Genomic DNA, 20,311 nt, shown 5'->3' with positions numbered 1-20,311 from the left:
TAGCTGGTGCAACGTATCTAGACAGAATCTTCAAGGAAGACCTTTGAAAGCAACTGAAGCGGTAAACTACAATTCTCCAGAAAGCGCGATTACACCAACTCAGTTGACTGGGTCACATACACCGAATAGAAAAATTACGCCTGCCAAAATTTACTTTTGAAAGAAGTGTCCGCTCTTGTCACCAACCTAGAAGACCTAGAAAGGGATGGCAAGACAACTTTGGATGTAAGTTCCTATACCCTCTGAAACAATCAGACGACTGAATATCGTATAAGAAACTGATTCATGAACGTGTAAAGGAGATGGCCGCAACGCAACTCATGAGGACACCAAGGTCATAACTAAGTAAGTAAGTATTATTAAAATCTGTCGCAAAATTTTGCCCAAAGTATGAACAGCGAGCCAAAATCTTGATTCATTAGAAGAAAAACTAAAAAAAAGCGTTGCAAATGTTTGTTTTAATAGCAAGTAAGAAAACAATGTCAATTAAAAAATGAATTCCCACAATTAGACAACAAAATTAGAGAAATAAATTCCCACAAAAAATTTGTTAGAAAAAACATCTAGAATTGCAGTAAACTAAAGGCGAGCACAACAAATAAAGACAAAACTGATTCAAGCTGAAAAAGAACATCAATCACTGTCAATAAATGTATGAATCCCTTAAAGAACAGAAGCTACAGAAAATGGTCCACAATAACTTAAATGTGCAGATTATAAAACAAAAACAAGTAGGGCTAATTCCCCTCTAAGATTTCTAAAGACAAAAGAATCATGTTTACTTTACTGAAAACTAAATATTTTTGAATCATTTTCACTTTTATAAAGCTCATAAATCCAAATCTGATGAGTCTCTCAGAAATAAATATCAGTATATATTAAACTCTTAATCTCCACTGATTAGTGTTTTTGAGTAATTTTGATGAGTTTGATGATTTTCATTCTTTTTTTGTTGATGCCATGACAATTAAAACGTACGACTCGAAAAATATATTATTTTCAATGAAATTCAAAAGACATTCTGGTCTCTAGGCATTATCTCTACTCTTATTTCCCGTAGTTTCTGTTCGCTTTAATTTGTACTTGGTTATCTTTTGTAATTGCTATTCAATTTATTTTTTTATAGTCAATTGATTAAAAAGACTTTTTCCGCAAAATTAGTTTTTTTTTTTTAAAGTAAAGAACTCCATTAAACCAAATATGAACAAAAATAGAATCAAAGAATCTACCAAGCATACAACTAAGTCAAATCAGTATCAATTTATAAATGAAAACCTAGACAAACAGAAATTAAAATAAATGAGAGAGTCAAACTCAAAACGAGCAGAAATTAATATGAGTAGGGTTCAACCCCTCCCCATGCTCTCTAAAAGCCAGAATGTAATTTGTACTTTACTGAAAAAATTCAAATGAATTTACTGAAAAAAAAGTGTATTGTCATTTTAATATACATATGCTGATATTTAATCCTTAAAATCTTAATTAATTTTTGATTTCTTAAAGTTATAAAAGTGAAAACATTTCAAAGAATGTTTTTCAGTGAAGCACAAATGCCCTTCTTGAAGTTTCTACGACAACACTTTCTATAAAAACCTTATATGCCCCCAGAGCATAACTTACAACTTTTGCCATGGGGGCTGTGGGGGGTTTGTCATCCTCAAAGACACAATTTCTGGACCTTTGAACTAGGTTGAACAAAACGGCTATATGCAAATTTTGATTGAATGTGTTCGGGAAAATGGTGGGCGTGAGAGGGGTTAGTTGCCCTTCTATCCCTTTTTATCATTAAAAAGGGCACCGTTCATCCCATTTCTCACTTAAATGAGTCGAATTTGAAGTTTCTACGACAACAGAATCCATAAAAACCTTATATGCCCCTAGTATATTACGAACAACACATATCGGGCGGGTTGTGGAGGGGGGGGTATCATCCTCAAAGACCTAATTTCCAGAACTTTAAACTACGTTGAACAAAATGGTTATCTCAAAATTTTGATTGGATGTTTTTGCAGAGATGGTGGGCGTGAGAGGGGGGTTTGTTCCCCTTCAATCACATTCGACTATTAAAAAGAGCACTAGCTCTCTGAATTTCCAATCAAATGAGCCCTTTTTTAAGTTTCTGCAACACCACTTTCTGTAAAAACCTTATATACCCCCAGGGCATAATTTACAATTCTCAACCTGAGGGCTGTGAGGGGGGGGGGGGGTTGTCAACCTTAAAGACCTAATTTCTTTATCTCTCAACTATTTTCTCAAAATTTTGATTGGATGTGTTTGGGAAAATGGTAGACGTGGAAGGGGTGTTAGTTGCCGTCAAATCACTTTGGACTATTAAAAGGGCGCAAGCCATGCCAATTTCCAATCGAATGAGCACATTTCAAAGTTTCTACGACAGCTCTTTCGATTCGAAGTGCCCTGGTCTAAGACCAATAAAAAAAAAAAATAAAAAAAAAAAAAAAAAAAAAAAAAAAATTGTGCCAAAATCGTTCTTTACTTAGGCAGTGCTATTGCGGTGCCTATGATATGTCCGTTTTAAGCTTGAATTGTTATTTGACTTTATTTATGCTTATTTGTGGTTTAATGTATATCTTTTCTTTTCGTTGAAAAATTCCTTTCATTGGAAACGTTTTTTTTTTTTTTAACCAAATAAATAAAAATAAGTTTTTCAAAAGAAAGTAACTACGGCACTAAAACTTAAAACAAACATAAATATTCCATATATAAGGAGAGCTTCCATCTTCTAAGCCCCCCTTCCTGTTTTCTAATGTTCGACATTTTGTCCTAATCCTTTAAGAAACACTGCTTAAAAACAAGGGTCGTTGAACAGGAATAAAAGTTGTTTTTTTTTGTAAGCTTTATAAAAAAAAAATATAACATAAAGATCTTGTGATTCACAAGTGGAAACTCCCCTAATATATGGAATAATTTCTTTTTGTTTCAAATTTGAATTTCGTACCATAATTTCGTAATAAAAAATTTGTTTTTTATAATTTAATGTCTTATTGTTTTTCAAATCATGCTAATGCCTAGCCTTTGAAAGATGGGGGCTACCACTCTTACATACTCCCTACTGCTTGTTGTCAAATTGGATATATCAGTACTTGTAAATTGCTTGGTAATGTTCTACATCGGAGTGGAAAAATGGACCTGATAGTCCATGCTCTTTCTCTGGCACAATTTCTTTTATATAATAATTAGCGTAAATTAAAAAAAAAATGGTTTTTCAACTGAAAGTAAGTAGCAACAAAAAAACTTAAAACGCGCAAAAATTATTAAGTATGCGAGGGGGTTTGCCCCCTCCTTTATATCTCACTCTTTTTCGCAATGCCCTAAAGTTTGACTTTTTGTTCCAGTCATTTAGGGATGACTCCTGAAACACAAGGGTCGTTTAGTCAGAATAATAAGCTGTATTAAAGCTTCTAAGAAAATTTTGCGTAAAGAGTGATGTATTGAGGAAGGGACAGCCCCCCTCACATACGCAATATTTTTTGTTCGTTCTAAGCTTTAATGTTGACACTTACTTTCAGTTGAAAAAACTTGTTTTTTCCATTTAGTTTCTGATCGTTTCTTAAATAATGCCGGGAAATCTGGCTCCCCCACCATTAAAAAATTCCTTTATCACACGAAAAATTCCTCCATGAGATGATCCTCCCACGTAACAACCCCCTTCCCCCGCTATAAAATCCCCCCTTCCTCCAGAAAACACCCCGCCAAAAAAGAGTCTGTTTACTTCCCAAAAACCAATACTACATGTAAACAATGCGCTACATGTAAAGTTCATAGCTTGCAGTCCTTCCCACGGGAACTATAGGGGGTCAAGTCACCTTCAAAGACATGTTTATTGAATCTTTCGACTATGGGGAACAAAATGGTTGCTCAAAGTTCTGATCGGGCAACTTTGGGGAAAAAGGGGCGTCGGAGGGGGCTAGCTTCCCTCCAATATTTTTCGTCACTTAAAAAGTGCATTGGAGCTTTTGATTTCCGATCAAACGAGCCCTCTCCCGATCTTCTAGAATCACTGGTACGATAAAGCCACCCCTAGAAAAAAAAAAGATAAACCCGCATCCGGGACCTTTTTCTGGCAAAACTTGAAAAATTCCGCATTTTTGTATATAGGAGCTTGAAGACATTTACAGCAGGATTCCCTGATATGCAAAATCTAATGTTGTGATGTTCACTACGATCACTTGAGGTTTGGGGGGTGTTTCCTCTCTTTTTCGAGAATTCGCATATTATTTTAAATTCTCATGGGTAACCCTGGACTCCCCAACCTTTCTCTCATTATTGCTTTAGAAAGCGGGATTAAACCACACTTTTCGTACAGCCTACTTTTTGAAACGCGGTCAGTGGACAGGGTACCCAGAACAAACCGGAAGCATTTTCTCTGGAAAACATCTAGCAAATCTTTATTTGCTTCCCGAAGCGCCCATGCTTCAGAGCCATATTTGACCACTCTCATCACTGAAGCTTCAAAAATTCTAATCTTACTTTGTAGACATATCTTCCTATTCTTCCAAACTTTTTCTAACTGTGAAAAAACACCCTGAGCCTTGGCTATTCTAATTTTAACATCCTCTCTGCTCACACCTTTCTCACTAGTAATACTACCAGGATATGTAAGTCCACCTCATCAATCTTTTCGTTACTTAATTTCACCTTTTCATCTTCACTTATTCCTAGCCTTAGAGACTTAGTCTTTTTAACATTAATTTTTAAGCCTATTCTAGCTCCCAGAACTCGCAAAAATATTCTAGCTCCCAGAACTCGCAAAACCTCTAAAAGTTCATTCATTTTGCTCACACTTTCATCTAGGAAGCTTAAATCATCAGCATGATCTAGGCCCAGGAGATTTTTTCCTCCCAATTTGATTCCGTGGTCTCCCATTGCCTTTCCTGTGCTCCTCAACACAAAATCCATCAAAATGATCCATATAGTGGGGGATAGAACACAACCCTGCTTAACTCCTGGTTAAATGGGAGAAGATTACTTAGGCTGAATGTAAAAACAATGGTAAATCCGCAAGTGAAAAAACACAGTTGAGGAAATTTTGTAAATAGAGCGATTTATCTCAGACTGTTAGCTTTTCTTCGGTGACTTAAACTTAACCAATTTTATATCTTTGAACTCATGGTTGCAGCACCCACCGTAACCTAGTACTGAACGATCCCTATCCCAAAGTAGCCAAAAGTTTAAAAACACATTTTGGAAAAGAATTGTCAAGTGAGGGGGAGGCACCATTAGAGCTAATTCAATAGAGATAACTAGGTTTCGGGTAATTTTAATGGCATAAGTTTACTGCGAAACCAAATCATTTGGAATATCGAAGAATAGACCCAGACCCAAGGCCGTATCTAGGGGGGGTTACCCGGTTTGAACCCCCCCCCCCGAAATTTTTGACCGAGTCGAAAATTAGTCGAAAATTAGTAAAAATTAGTAAAATTAGTCGAAAACCGAGTCGAAAATTAGTAACCCCCCCCCCCAAAACAAAATCCTGGATCCGCTCTTGCCCAGACCCATTAAAAACAGTGTCAGATGAAAATGAAAAATGAACCATCAGAACCATTCATAGCCCAAACATAGTCCTCCATTTTGAGTAACTCACTTTTGAGCGATTTTGAGAAAAACCCCTTTTTTTAATGGAAAGCAGTCATGCATCTCATTTTTCGTCCTCCTTCCTCATCTTCTTTTTTCCTTTGTCCTCCTTCCTCGTCTTCTTTTTTCTCATTTTTTGTCCTCCTTCCTCATCTTCTTTTTTCCTTTTGCTGCTTGTAGGGCAATGATATATGACAAGACAAATTTTTAGGGGCCAATTTAAATAAAAGCAAATTTTGACAAAAATTACATCGTACACAATAAAACATAAAAGATGCATCTAACGTATCTCATACACCAATCACAAGACGATATAAGAAAACGCATGATGATAAAATTATGTAATAAAGGTGTCGTTCTAAAAGTTAGTTTTAAGGACTATGTTATATACGAGTTCATCATAATAACATTTAATACATCAAAAATCATCTTCTTATGTTGAAGAAATTCATTAACTTTGAAGTATCTCAACAAAAGCTGTGAGTGAGAAAATTTGCCTGATTTTCCAAAAAAAAGAGAAACATCTCCAGAAAGTCAAGTAATGTTGAAGAAAATCTCACAGTCAAATTCATTATATATCAAATTAAGGAATAAAACCCTATTGTAAGAGTTTCATGCTCATATAAGCAAAAAAGAGATATTTTGCTTTTTTTTCCCAGAAGAAAGACCACGAATGTGTGTTTATTTTTGTTCTTCCCAGGGTTTATTGTATCTTACCAATGGTAAAAAAATATCGGTAGAGAAGTCATTGGAATGGAAATTACAAGTTCTAGTGTCATTTTTAAGAGCTAAAAGGGATTTAGTTGCAGTAAGAAGCAATAAAAAAATATTTTCTTAGTACTTAACACGTTTTATTATCTACATGACGCGCGATGAACAATATTCTTATTAATAATAGTGATTCACGATTTTGTGAATTCCTGAATTTTTCCAGACAAAACAGCTAATATTTAACATAATACCAAACCCACTCAAAGCTTGTTAAAACTAAGAAAAGAGAAACAAACATAGGATCAAACAGAGAAAAAAAAATTTTGAAAACTCAGTTGCACATAACGTCTTTTGATTTACACAGGGTGTTATAAAGGGCACAGGAGATATTTCCAATTAGGACTAGAGATTAATGGAGAAAGAGCCATGGAATATGAAGTACTTTCCCCGAATGCATTATTATGAACGAATCATCATAAAAAGCTAAGAAAGGGACCATTCTATCGCAAATTCTGAGATCTAGTTACTTTTCTAAGCAAATCTTCTAGTAATAAGCAATATCTTCAAGGACTAGACCTTAGGTTACAAAGATACAAGACCGATACTTTTTGGTATCACAAGATCGAATGAAGAAATTCAGATGAAAGTCAAGCTATACAAGAAGATGACAAAAAAGCACTATGCGTAAAACAAGGACGCTGTCAAATTAATATAAAAGACTCTTCCCCCCCCCTCCGAGCAGCGCTCAAGCACAACCCCGTACTAAACCCCTACACCAAATACATGAAAAAAAAACTTGGCCATGATTCCTAGCTCAATCCCTTCATTTTCCTGGATAATTTCTGGGAATTCAATGTATTTAATCAATTCAGTCGTATGTCGTATGCCCAACCATACAGATGTCAATGTAAAATTGCTTTTAGACACAAATTATAAAGCAAGATATGTGAAAAACGAATTGTATCCTCAGACGACTAGATTGGTAATTACTTGATCTAGAATTATTTTAAATGCTTTTATAGCCCTACTCCCTTGTAGTAAAGCTCCAAGGTAATACTTTTAAGGCATTAGGTTTCATATCTTTAAATAATATTAAACATATTTTCATTTCAAAGAGTTTCTATATTTAGCCATTTTTTTCAGTTTTCTAGTCATATTTTACAGCGATTAAGAACTTCATCGTTTTTTTTCTCGCCCCTTTCTGTGTTTCCAAACTATGAACCCTTCCAGAACGCTATATAATTTTCTTTTTGTTTATTTTTTTATTTCATTCTATTTGTTTCATTTTCTCTAATTTGATTTTTTTTTCATTTAATTTCTTTCATTATATTTTATTTCATTTTCCGTATAATTAGTACCTAATAAACTGAAGAGAAAATTTCAAACCTTAGAAAAGGATCATTTATATTTGGGTGATCCGCTATTTTAAAAAATGCATGAAAAGTTAAAAACTTCAAGGAACAATTTATTTTTGAACATCATGCTTGATATACAATAAACGACACAAAAAATTAATACTAAAATATATTATTTTAGAATTACATCGTCATAATCTATAATTTCTTTTAGTACACATAATCGTATAATATTTTTTTGACTAAAAAATAGACTTTTCGAAACATGTAAAAATAAAACAAAATATTTCAATTCTTCTACACTTGCAACTTAGCAACTAAATTTTTTTTAGCAATGTAAATATATTCTAAAACCATACTGGCTAAAATTACGTTAAAAAATATATGGAAAAGATAAATGAGAGCAATTTCAGTCGATGAAACACCGAAAATAACGCAAATATTTGCCCTTAATCCGCATTTAGGGGATATTCTCCTTTTCTAGTGTCTACTCTACCAGAACTGAATATATCTGGTCCAATCTTTCAAATTTGTAACCATTTGGCAGCATCTTCTTTACTAATTTCATTGCATACTTAATTTTTATTTTCATTCTATTCCATTTTTTTTTTTCATTTCTACTTAATATATTTGGTCCCATTTTGAATTTAGAGTGCCTTGGTTTGTCAGTTTCACGTATTTGATTGTTTTAAAGCTTTTTTTGGTGTTATTCTGTTTTTAATTTTTTTTAATCTGAAATGCGAATTTGGTCCCACCGGGTGTTGTAATAGCCACTTCTTAAAAATAAATATTATCCTTTCTCCATCTTTCAAATTTGTAACCATTGGCTGCATCTTCTTTACTATTTTTATTCCGTCTACTTACCCCTATTTACAACAGCTTACCACGACACCTGAGTATCATATGTGCTAATAACTACTCAGAACATATATATATATATATATATATATATATATATATATATATATATATATATATATATATATATATATATATTTCTGATGAGTTGAATTAAAAACATCTATCGATTTTGAATTAAAAACTGACGCCAATTTTTGAATTGACGCCAATTACAGTTATAACCAAACTCCCTAAAACGTTAAACTAGAACAGCCCCTCAGTCCAAAAATAAAAAATAATAATATAGATAAACACATAAAAATATAGAAATGAATTAATTTTCATTTCGTTTCCTGTTATTATTTCTGAGCAAAGGCCTCAGCCAAAATATGCGCAATTCTTGTTATTCATTGACTGAAATTGTTTGTTGTTCGTTTGTTTCTAAATTTTCTTGTGTTATTTAGCCTTATATACCGTTCTCTTATTTCCCCCTAACTCTAAAGGTTGATGCTTACTAAGGTTGAACCACAGTTTATAGAATTAGCAGTAAGTTTATCGCAGATGATTTCTGGCTGTTCATTCTCGGTGCGAACAAAAAGCTCCTCCCACTTATTTGTACACTTATTGTCCACTTATTGGTGAGCCGGCCAATTGGTTTTGTCAGTACTTGTTCCGTAGGTGATTATTCTTTGTCTACCCGTGAAAAGATCTAATGCCGCTTATGTTTATACGTTCTCTGGAGCACTCGCACCTCGGTCCGGGTTTTTATAATGGGTAAGATAGGGAAAGATCATACTGCTAATTATATAAACTGTGGGTTGAACACGCAATGTCAACATTGACTGTCAGCGTTGATAACTCGGTAGCCTCCGTACCAGCTTTAAAAGACGACAAACAGTTTTTCGTTAATAATCAATGTCACAATAAAGAAATAAATAGAACGTTTTTTTTTTAATATAGGCCTAATTTCATACACAAATAGAACACAGATAGAAAGACTTTACATGTGTTGTTGAATGTTTATAATTTGTTTTATTCTGTTTTTTTCTCATTTTGTGCCATAAATGTTTTTTGGATGTGTAGTTTTAAGAAGATAGACATAAATTTTCTTTGTTTTCTCGTTTTGTATCCTTACAAATTTTAATATGAAGAAGTTAGTGACATTGGTTTTTGCTTAATGTAATCCGAGCTTAATTTTACCACCAGGTAATAGGACTGCGTTCAAATTAATGTACATATTTATCTTAATTAAACATTCTACTAAGGAGAGATTAAATACATTTTATCTCGTTTACTCGACTTTTAAGAACATAGATGCATCCCAAAATGGTTAACTTAACTTTCTTTTGTGTACTAAACATATATGATGTTAGTAATATATAGTTACATATATGTTACCATATATATATATATATATATATATATATATATATATATATATATATATATATATATATATATATATATATATATATATATATATATATATATATATATATATATATATATATATATATATATATATCGTAGAAACATAATAGAGAACGTAGAAACATAAGCGGCGTCAGATCTTTTCACGGGTAGACAAGTCAGACGCGAAACAATCGGAAACAAGTGGAAACCCGCTATTACGAATAATGCACTTTATGCGAAACAATCGGAAACAAGTGGAAACCCGCTATTAATAACTGCACGAAGAAGTGGGAGGAGCTTTTTGTTCGCACCGAGAACGAAGACCAGAAATGATCTGCGATAAGCTTACTGGATAATTATATGAACTGTGGTCAAAATGAACTACTATTTTGAATATTTCTAAGCTATTTAAACGGACCAGGCAAAGACATTATAAAACCGGTGGTGACTAGCCATTTTTTTTGGTTTCTTTAATGGTCAATGAGTCCATGAGAGTCCAACAGAGTCCAAAAGAGGATCTTCTGGAGCTATTGGACGGCGACTAGAATTTTCCCAGGTAGCACCCAATTCAAAACAATTCCATGCATGCTGCCAATGATTATACTGGATTTTGACAACATCTTGCAGACAACACAAATGTCAAGATAACTTCCTAAAAGTAAGAGGACCGAAATTCGCTTCGACTGTTCCCCCAAGACGAAAAACGGTCTAATTACGAGATGCCAGTCCTCAGCTATTCCATGGATACTGTATTTTTTCTTGATGCTGATCAATCCGATAAGGGTTCAATCTCATTTAAGTGTATTTTATGTGCTATTAGCAACAAGGGAAGCAAGCCGTTACCTTCTTGGATTCTTCTTCGTCTATCAAAGTTGCCCAACCCTCCTCGTGCTATTCCTAGTTATTATTTTCTGAAGTACCTATTTCTTCTTATCAGGCTTGAGAATCATCTTCTATTATTCCTGTTTCTCTTTACAAACTATAATAATGTTTGGTCCCAGCTTCATTTTTAACAATGATGAAAAAAGTTTAGGAAATTTGTTTTTGAACATTCTTGTTCCAGCTTAAAATAATTACTTATCAGTGTTGAGCCTACTCCCATAGAGACCCGGTTGAGAAACCATCTGCTGATGACTGGAGCCTCCTAAGAATGCAATCTGAGTAGCAACCTGTTTCCCTATGTTCTATCTGTGACATGATGATGTGCTGACATTAATCAGATTTGACTCTCTTGCTGTTGGAACCTGGCTGTAGCGACCCATTTAAAAATCCTTTTTGCATCCTGAGTAGCAACCGGTTTCCCTATGTTCTATCTGTGACATGATGACGTGCTGACATTAATCGGATTTAACCCTCTTGCTGTTGAAACCTGGGTATAGCGACCCATTTAAAAATCCTTTTTGCATCAATCTGGATCCTCCTTCCGGACGAAGACTATGGCTCCCATGTCTTTGTGGCTTCAGACTTTCCTTTGGCACCTATACAAAAAGATAGAAAGAGGGCTACCAGTAGAGATTGTAGCAAAGGCAAACTCTTAGTTATAGTTGCAGTAGCAGTAGTACTCATTGCAGTAAAATATATTTAATAAAAGTAACTTGAGGGTTTTTCCAGAAAATTCCAGACTGTTTTTTTTTTGTGACTAACTTTTCCCTACAGGAAATGTATAAGTATATATTTGCCTACCCCAAAAAGCTTGCTGAAGATAGTCAAGCATGCTTCAAATCATGTTTATCGAATTTTTTCTTCTCCTTGTTGTTTTTTTTTTTGCTATTTTTATTTAGTATTGCCATTATCATGAAATTATCCCCTGCTTTATCCCCTGATGCCTGTCCCCTGATTTTTTTTTTCCAGTATTTTTATTGCTAGTTCACGGTTTTCAGACATTGTTTTTCTTCTCTTTTTCTTCTTTCCTTTGGTGTGTGGACGTGATATTTTAATTTAATTTTCAATTGTCTTTTGAATTGCCTTATAGTAGCAGTGCACTGCCACTGCCACTGCCACTAGTAGCAGTGGCAATAGCAGGAGAGCTCGTTGCAGTGAGATATATTTAATAAAAATAATTTGAGAATTTTTCAAGAAAATTCCAGACTGTCCTTTTTTTGTAACTAAGTTTTCACTACAGAAAGTGTAAAGTATACATCCACCCACCCCAAGGAGCTTGCTGAAGATTGTCAAAGATACTTCAAATCATGTTTATCGAATTTTTTCTTTTCCTTGTTGTTTTTGTTGCTATTTTAGCTAGTATTACCAATATCATGGATTTAACACTGCCTTATCCCCTGTGGCGTGTCACCCGCTTGTTTTTTCTAGCATTTTCATTGCTATTTGACTTTTTTTTTATATATTATTTGGTAGAATGCCTTTGTTTTTCTTCTTTTTTCTTTCTTCCTGTATGGATGTGACCTTTCAGTTCTATTTTCAATTGTCTTTCGCCTATCGCAGTAGCTGATAAGCATTATAAGGTAGGCTAAAAACGTTAAACTTACATAATCCATAGTTTTTTAATAAATTGCTTGCTTTTTACGTACGCCATCTAAAAAGGTAAAGTTGCACATCTTCGTAAGTAAACTGAAACTAATAACAGACATCTATTATTTGAAAAGAAAGAAATAGATGGCGCGAAAAACAAGTAATTCCAATAATTTTGACAGCGTTCAAGCTTATCTTAACAAAGTTGTTCGTCTAGCCCTAACGGATGTAGTTTTTACAAGGTAACAAAAAAAAAAAAAAAAAACTAAAACTCATCCTGACATGTCTTAGCTGAAACACATATGGACAACTAGGCTAACAACAACATTCATCACGTTTACTGTAAATAATAACTTATTTGAAAATACGTGAAGGTGTGCCACTTTTCACTATTAATCTCCCTTTTATTTCTTTGCACACAATTTCATACATTTTTCTTAAATAATTGAACTCTTTGCTTGCATGTAAAGTCACTTATCCTGCATTTTCTGTTTCACCATCTGTGAATCAGCATCCGTGATTCAAGAATTACCATCCGTGATTCAAGAATTACCATCCATGATTCTTTTCAACGAAATATCTCAGCTGCCCTTGCCACATAGAAAAATACTTTTAAACGTCTTATATCATCTTAACCGAAAGTTGTTTTATTTTTCAATCACAACTTTTTGAATGCTTTGGACAATCTGTCGACTCTTCATTAACACTTGGACAGCATTATGTTTCTCCGCCATTTCTAAAAGATAAAATATCTTCAAACCCATTGAAAAATCACCATGCATTCCATTAGCATAGATTTATTACCAACATAGATACCAGACAATAAAGAAAACTATTGCAACGCGCAAACAGGTAAACGGCCATTGGACATCCGACAGAGAAAAACAGAGTTTATTTTTAAAAAAATTTTGTGACTAAACTAAACAAATCTGCTTTTAAAAAGACGGAGTTATTTGTCTCTCCAGAAATTATGCTTCCTTATCAGTCTAGATTTTTCACTCAGTATTAGCTAACCTGAAACATTAGTTTTTTTCCTCTAACTATTTGTTTTTATTTGTTCTTGTACATGTTGGTAAAATTCTCTGAGTCAATGTTATCTCCATCAGTCTGTTTCATAGACGCATATACGATTGTAATTGACACCTTTTGCTTTTTGGTCACAAAGTGAGCAAAACAATTTTCTATCATTAATATCTTTCTAACCTAATTAAAACTTAGAGGTTTCTTTATGATGAGCCCAACTCCTTGCCTTTACACCCCATTGGTATTCATAGTGTTTTAAAAGGATAAAAAAAAAAGTTCAAGAAGCTTACCAAAATGCATAGTATCTGTTGTTTTTTATGACATAACTATTGGAGAGGCCTGTCGGTCAACAACAGTGGCATCGCTTAGGGGGGGGGGCAGTTTTCCCTCCTACCAATAATTTGAAGAAAAAACATATTATGTGGCCCATTCCCCTTGATTATCTGGATGTTAAGCCCTCTTGCTCCCCCTCCCAATAAAAATGCTGGAGCTACACTCCGGGTCAACAAGGATAAAAAAAAGCACTGTATACTCTCTCTTCAGGATTGGATAAAAATTTTATCCCTTGATCTTGAAATTCGAATTCACCGTGACGCGGGCTACCGGCCCCATAAATCGTCAAAACCTAGCTATTAGATTGTACATATCAGTAAATTTAAAATAATTGGTAGCGTTCCACTTTTCCATTTTCACTGCTTAAATATTAAAATGTTGGCTTCCAACTAAAATTCTGGACAAGCTTTAAATATTTAGTCAAATTTTCGATGAAAAGTGGCTTTCTTGAATAAGTTGTTATTATCATTTTCGTAACAGAATTTCGGGTGGATGGAGAGGGGTGTTAATTTTCATACGAATGAAAATTTTGGGTGACTTTTGAGCTTCTGCGGGCTGGAGCCCTTGCTACCATCACAATAGGGTTCTCTGATGTTTCGATACGTGGCACACATATGTTTAAATACTCTGAGCCTTCGTATATAAATATGAAAAGGTAAATATTATTATGTTAAAACTGCCGAGAACAAAGCTCTTGGTATCACTCCCCCCCCCCCTCTTCAAGAAAATTTCCTGGTCAGATACGCAATAACCCGACTCGTGTGCCAGTAGGCAAGTGAATGTAATATTTTATGATATAAAGAAAATATTATTACAATGGGAGGGGGGCTATTGAGCCCCCTCCTAAGAAACAATAAAAAGAGGTTAGGATCAAAAATACTATTGGGAATCGAGAGGGATTAGATATAAACTTCTACCTTCCTTTCCCGAAAGCTTATTTATTTATCTGAAGCCTCAACAAGGCAAAGATATTTGGGCATTAAAATGCATCCTTTGAGGCATCTGTCCCCCCACCTACAAAATGACCCACTGTTCCTCCTTCCTAATAGCTGATGTACACTTAAACATCCTTGTATATAATTTTTAAAATATACAGCAAATCAGTTCAGTTAAAACAAATGTCAAAATCATTTTTCTGCAATACAGAGACGGGTCTCATTTTGCAACATCATTCCTCATGCTCAGTCTAAATGGAGGGAAATGAGATATTAATTCCTACAATTCCCATCCCCTTATAACCTTTCCTACGTTTAGCACTCTCTTAGGAATCCCCACGCCTACACCATCCCTCCTTCAGAATAGATGACGCGCAATTATGCATCACTAAAATCAATTTAATGATAAATCAAATGAATTAACTTAGTTAAGTAAATAATTAAGATAAATTTCCATATTAACCATTTCTTTTGTATGAACTACTTGACTCTTCAGAAGAAAATGCGCCACCGTGCGGCATGGCTTCCAGGGAACTGGGAAGCTCAGCAAGTGTTATTTTGATACCTTTAACTTGACTGGCTAATTGATACTTTATATTGAAGTCTCCCTATATTTTGGCTAGTCATATCTTTTCGGAGGAACAGTTAACTTAAGTTTTAATGTTACTCCCTGACAACTTTAAGTTATATGATTTCTATTTTGGTGATAAATAGTAATTAAATAAAAAAAAAAAACCGTTACAAAAAAAAAACCGTTTTTTTTACTGAAAGAAAGGAGCAACATTAAAACGAATAGAAATTATTCCGTTTATGAAGGGGGCTATCCCCTCCTCAACGCCTCGCTCTTTACGCTAAAGCTTGACTCTTTGTCACAACTGTACTTTTTAAAACAATAAAAACTTTAGCGTAAAGAGAGAGGTGTTGAGGAGGAGAGATCCCCTTTCTTATACGGAACAATTGCTTTTCGTTTTAATCTTAAATGTCGCTCCTTACTTTCAGTTAAAAAAACTTGTTTTTTTTTTAATTTGATTTTGTTTTTTAGCTAATGCAGGTTCAAATTTGGCTCACCGTCCATGCAAAATTAAAACAAAATTCGCATATTAATTTTGGCAGATTTATTCCAGATATGAAGGATTGCCCCCTCCTTAATACATTGCTCTTTACGCTAAATGGCCCCCGTGTTTCAATTTTAGTAAACATTCTAACTTTAGCGTAAAGAGTAAGCTGTTGAGGAGGGGGCAACCGTTCATACATGGCATAATTTCTGTTCGTTTTTCAAATAATGCCGGTAAATCTGGCTCACCCTCTATGAAATATAATCCTCCCCCTCACGGAAAACTCCTCCATGGAAATTTCATCCAACGTAAAGTGCACTCCCCCCCATCAAATTCCCTCCAAACAGTTAAATCCTCGCTGAAAATCCTCCATCCCATTAAAATTGCTTGTGGACGATTCACCCTGAAAAATTCTCCTTAGCATTCTTTCATTTGAATAAGACTTTAATCTCTTATCGGTTTTTCGATTATTCCAGAAATGCCCCCTTCCGTGGAAATTATTTCCAGATAATAAACCACGCAGAAATAAACCCCGGGACATCTTCACATAAAAATTTGGCAAAGAGAAGATAAGACAATTAAAAAGAATTTCGAATAGGAATTCTGTCCAAACCCCCAGTGTAACATATCCCCTAGAATATTCACTCCCCAGATATTTCCTTCCCCAAGGAAGATTCTGCCCTTAGAAATACACACCAGGCAGCCCCCCCAAAAATAGTTGCATACTTCCCAATAACAAATACTATATGTAAACAATGGGCAAAGTTCACAACTTCCAGCCCTTCCCCCAGGGACAGTGGGGATATTTTTATACCAAAAAACATAGTTATTAGATTTTTTGACTATGCTGAACAAAATAGCTATCTCAAAACTTTGATCGGGTAACTTTGGGGAAAAAATTAGCGTGGGAGGGGGCCTAGTTACCCTCCAATTTTTTTGGTCGCTTAAAAAGGGCCTTAGAACTTTTAATTTCCATTTGAATGTTCCCTCTGGCGATATTCCAGGACCACTGGGTCAATATGATAACCCATGGGAAGATAAAAAAAAAAAAAAAAATCAAATATACACGCATCCTTGATTTTTCTTCTGACAAAAAATACAAAATTCTACATTTTTTGCAAATAGGAGCTTAAAACCTCAACAGTAGTGTTCTCTGATATGCTGAATCTGATGGTGTGATTTTCATTAAGGTTCTATAACTTTTAGGGGTTTTTCTCCCTTTTTTCGAAAATAAGGCAAATATTCTTAGGCTCGTAACTGTTGATGGGTAAAACTAGACCTAATGAAACTTATATATTTGAAATTAGCATAAACATCAGGTTCTTTTGATGTATCTATTGGTATCAAGATTCTGCTTTTTAGAGTTTCGGTTATTATTGATCCGGTAGCTCCTTACTTACTGTTCGTTACCAAGAGCTGTTTGATTATTTTTGTCATTATCTGTTTTACACTAAATATGAGTCTACTTTTTATTTGGAAAGAAATTGACCAGTGAAACTAGAATTATAAAAAGAAAGTTTCAGTTTATATAGAAAGTTTATATTAGAAAGTTTATATTAGAAAGAAAACCTTCAGTTTATATGCATAGAATTGGTGGTACATATGGGCATAACCCTAGCAGTGGGATCGAAATAGAAGAAAACAGTAGTTCTAAACAGCTTTTCTTGATTTTTGATAATGAGTATTTCTGATTTTGATAAGAATGTAAGTTCTTTGAGCTAGTATAACTAACACATTCCCCTATGTGAAGTAAGAATGCATATAATCCTGATTAGAGAAGTATCTCAAAATATATATCACTATTTTCAACGCAAAATTTACATTTAACTGTAATTAGTCGTAATAAACATGTTTTGATTTTGTGCCGTTGATATGGTAAACAATAAATTTTTTGTAGACCTACCATTAAATTCTAATTTCATAATAGTCTTTTCCAGGCCATCGGATAACATAAGATGCACACAAACTGACTTTTTGATATAACCAACAATACATAGGCTGTATTCATTAGTAAAAAAAGATATCTTAAAATTCGTCTTACCATTTTCAATGTAACAAAATAAATTTAAACTGTAAGCGCTAAAGACATGTTATTTGAATTTTATATGTCATGATTTTGTACAGTTTATACTGTAAAAAAAATATATATATATATGCTAAAGCATTTCTTACCATTAAAGAATTTTATCAGATCTGTGTAGTCCATATTCTGGGCGATAATTATATGTTTATACAGTTGAAGTAAAGCCAGCGCTCCAAAAAGGTGAAAATTTTCAGTTGTCACGGCTGGTGCCGCCCATAGAACTTCCCATATCAGGAAAATATCTTCATATTTAAACTCTAAAAAAAAGACGAAATTCTCTAAGTTAAATTTTTCATTAGGAATATGTACACATAAACTATCTTTTTAAATAAGCTATGTTTATTTATTTATTTATGTGTTTATTTTTTCTCGAAAATGGCTTCATTTTTTCCATGAAAATTAGCATCCTGGGCTTCACCGCCGGGCCCTTGCACTCGGCACGCGGCAGGCTTCTATATATAGATTTTCACTGTCACTTGTCTTCTAAACGTAGACAATTTGAGCCTTTTCTTGATGTTATGACGTCCAAATGGACCTTAAATTAGAAGTAGTGCCTTTGTGAAATTACATATTTTTTTAATCGACCTATAACTTTTGTATCGGCTTGCCTTTTGTCATTATGAAAGACATATCGCCGAACCGTTGTTTCTTTTAATTGTTCAGATGGTGGGACAAAAACCTTTTTTTTCTTCCAACTATTTATCCAGTTCATATTTTTGATTCTCCAAGGCATGGTAGATATTGATGACCTTATCTATGTCAAAATCCAAAGCCCAATCATCTTGCTATCATTTTCAAATTGTTTGCTTTGTTACACCTCGGCTTATTTTTTGTCATTATTAAATACATGTCGCCGAACCTTTGTTTTTTTTTAACAAAGATATGGTAGTCATTGATGACCCTATCAATGTCAAAATCCTAAACCCATTCATCATCGCTGTCATTTCCAGTTTTTACACGTTTTGTCTCTCGCTGTCCAGGTTAATTTTCTTTGACACGAAAAGTTCTTCATTTTCATTTTTGACTCCCTCATTTGTTCGGTGTCGTATGTCTTCTAACCGCGTGTGTCTTTGACCTTTGTTTTCATTTTTAAGACGCTCAAATTTTCGTTTCCGCATATCTTCTAACCCGTGTCTTAGATCTTTCTTTTCATTTTTGAAACGGTTTTGGATTTTGATTACTTCTGACAATTTAGCAATAGCCTTTGCTTTAGCTGTCCGTATTGGTGTTGTCGCAATTGATGGTCCAGGTTGCAAAATTCTACATCTTATCACGTTTGATAGTTCAGGAGTTGGCTACAAAGAATCATCATTTATAATAACTGCAAATGCAAAGTTTCGTTTTTTGGGTCTTCCAACAGACTTTATATTATATAAAAAACTGTTGCGTTGGAAACTCAACAATCTTATTTATGCTATTCGTGACATCATATAAGAAAATAATTATATGATGCCATACAGGATGTCATAAGAAATACTTATATGATGTAATAACATAGCACATGATGTCATTTGCAAAAGTCAAAATTAAGGCTCTTAACTATTTTTCTTCTGACTTATCTAGATCGTTTTTTTATGCGAGAATATCCCAAAATACAAATTTTCCCGAATAAATATGGAGCCGTTTTCGAGAACATACATACATACATAAATACATACACAATTATTACCCACATATAAAGATAGTATATACTATCTTTATATGTGAGTAATAATTGTGTATGTATATATTTTATTCTATTTCTAGAAAATGGCTTCATCTTTTTTCGGGAAAATTGGTATCTAGGGATATTTTAGCATAAAAAAAAGATCTAGATAGGTCAGAAGTATGGGAAAAATCGTTAAGAGCCAGAATTTTAGGATTTGCAAATGACGTCATGTAGCCTACTATGTTAGAACATCATATAATCATTTTTTATGACATCATATATGGCATCATATAAGTATTTTCTTATATGATTTCTGTTGGAAGCTGGAAGGCCCAAAAAACGAAAATTTGCAGTTGCGGTTACTATAAATGATTATCTTTTGGAACCAACAACAAAACTAACGTGTCAAAAATGAAAATGAAGAGCGAAGACACAGCCGGTTAGAATATATATGAAAACAACAATTAGAGCGTGTTAAAAGTGAAAATGAAGAGCGAAGACACACGCAGTTAGAAGACATACGACAACAAACAAGTGAGGGAGTCAAAAATGAAAATAAAGAGCAGCGAGAAAAAATTTAATTATACCAAGGCACCGCTTCTAATTTAAGGTCAATTCAAATGTCATGATATCAAGAAAAGGCCCAAATTGTCTGTGATTAGAAGACAAGCGACAGTGAGAATCTATATTTAGAAGCCTGCCGCGTGGCCAGTACATATTTTTTTCAGGAAAAATGGTACCTAGTAATATTTTAGCATAAAAAAAAAACTATTTAGATAGGTTAGAAATCTGAGAAAAATCGTTAAGAGCCTGAATTTAGTTTTTTTAAAATGACGTCATGTACTATGTTAATG

General features: G+C 33.9%; 1 protein-coding gene across 1 annotated transcript in view; it reads right to left on the bottom strand.

The window, feature by feature from the left end:
* Positions 1-10,051: 10,051 nt before the first annotated feature.
* Positions 10,052-20,311, bottom strand: part of LOC148954759 (small G protein signaling modulator 1-like) — a 133,466-nt gene continuing 123,206 nt past the window's right edge. Inside the window, exons 8-9 of the mRNA XM_089086507.1 lie at positions 17,899-18,066; positions 10,052-13,116 (exon numbers count right to left, since the gene is read on the bottom strand). Of these exons, the coding sequence (XP_088942633.1) occupies positions 13,028-13,116; positions 17,899-18,066 (257 nt within the window). The 3' untranslated portion in view covers positions 10,052-13,027. The remainder of the gene's footprint in view (positions 13,117-17,898; positions 18,067-20,311) is intronic.

The sequence above is a fragment of the Artemia sp. Qi Xiang Cuo genome, chromosome 3 (genome assembly GCF_049724085.1).
Source record: "Artemia sp. Qi Xiang Cuo chromosome 3, ASM4972408v1, whole genome shotgun sequence".
Lineage (NCBI taxonomy): Eukaryota > Metazoa > Arthropoda > Branchiopoda > Anostraca > Artemiidae > Artemia > Artemia sp. Qi Xiang Cuo.
Note: the sequence above shows the minus strand (reverse complement) of the source record. Positions and strands in the feature narration are given on the sequence as shown.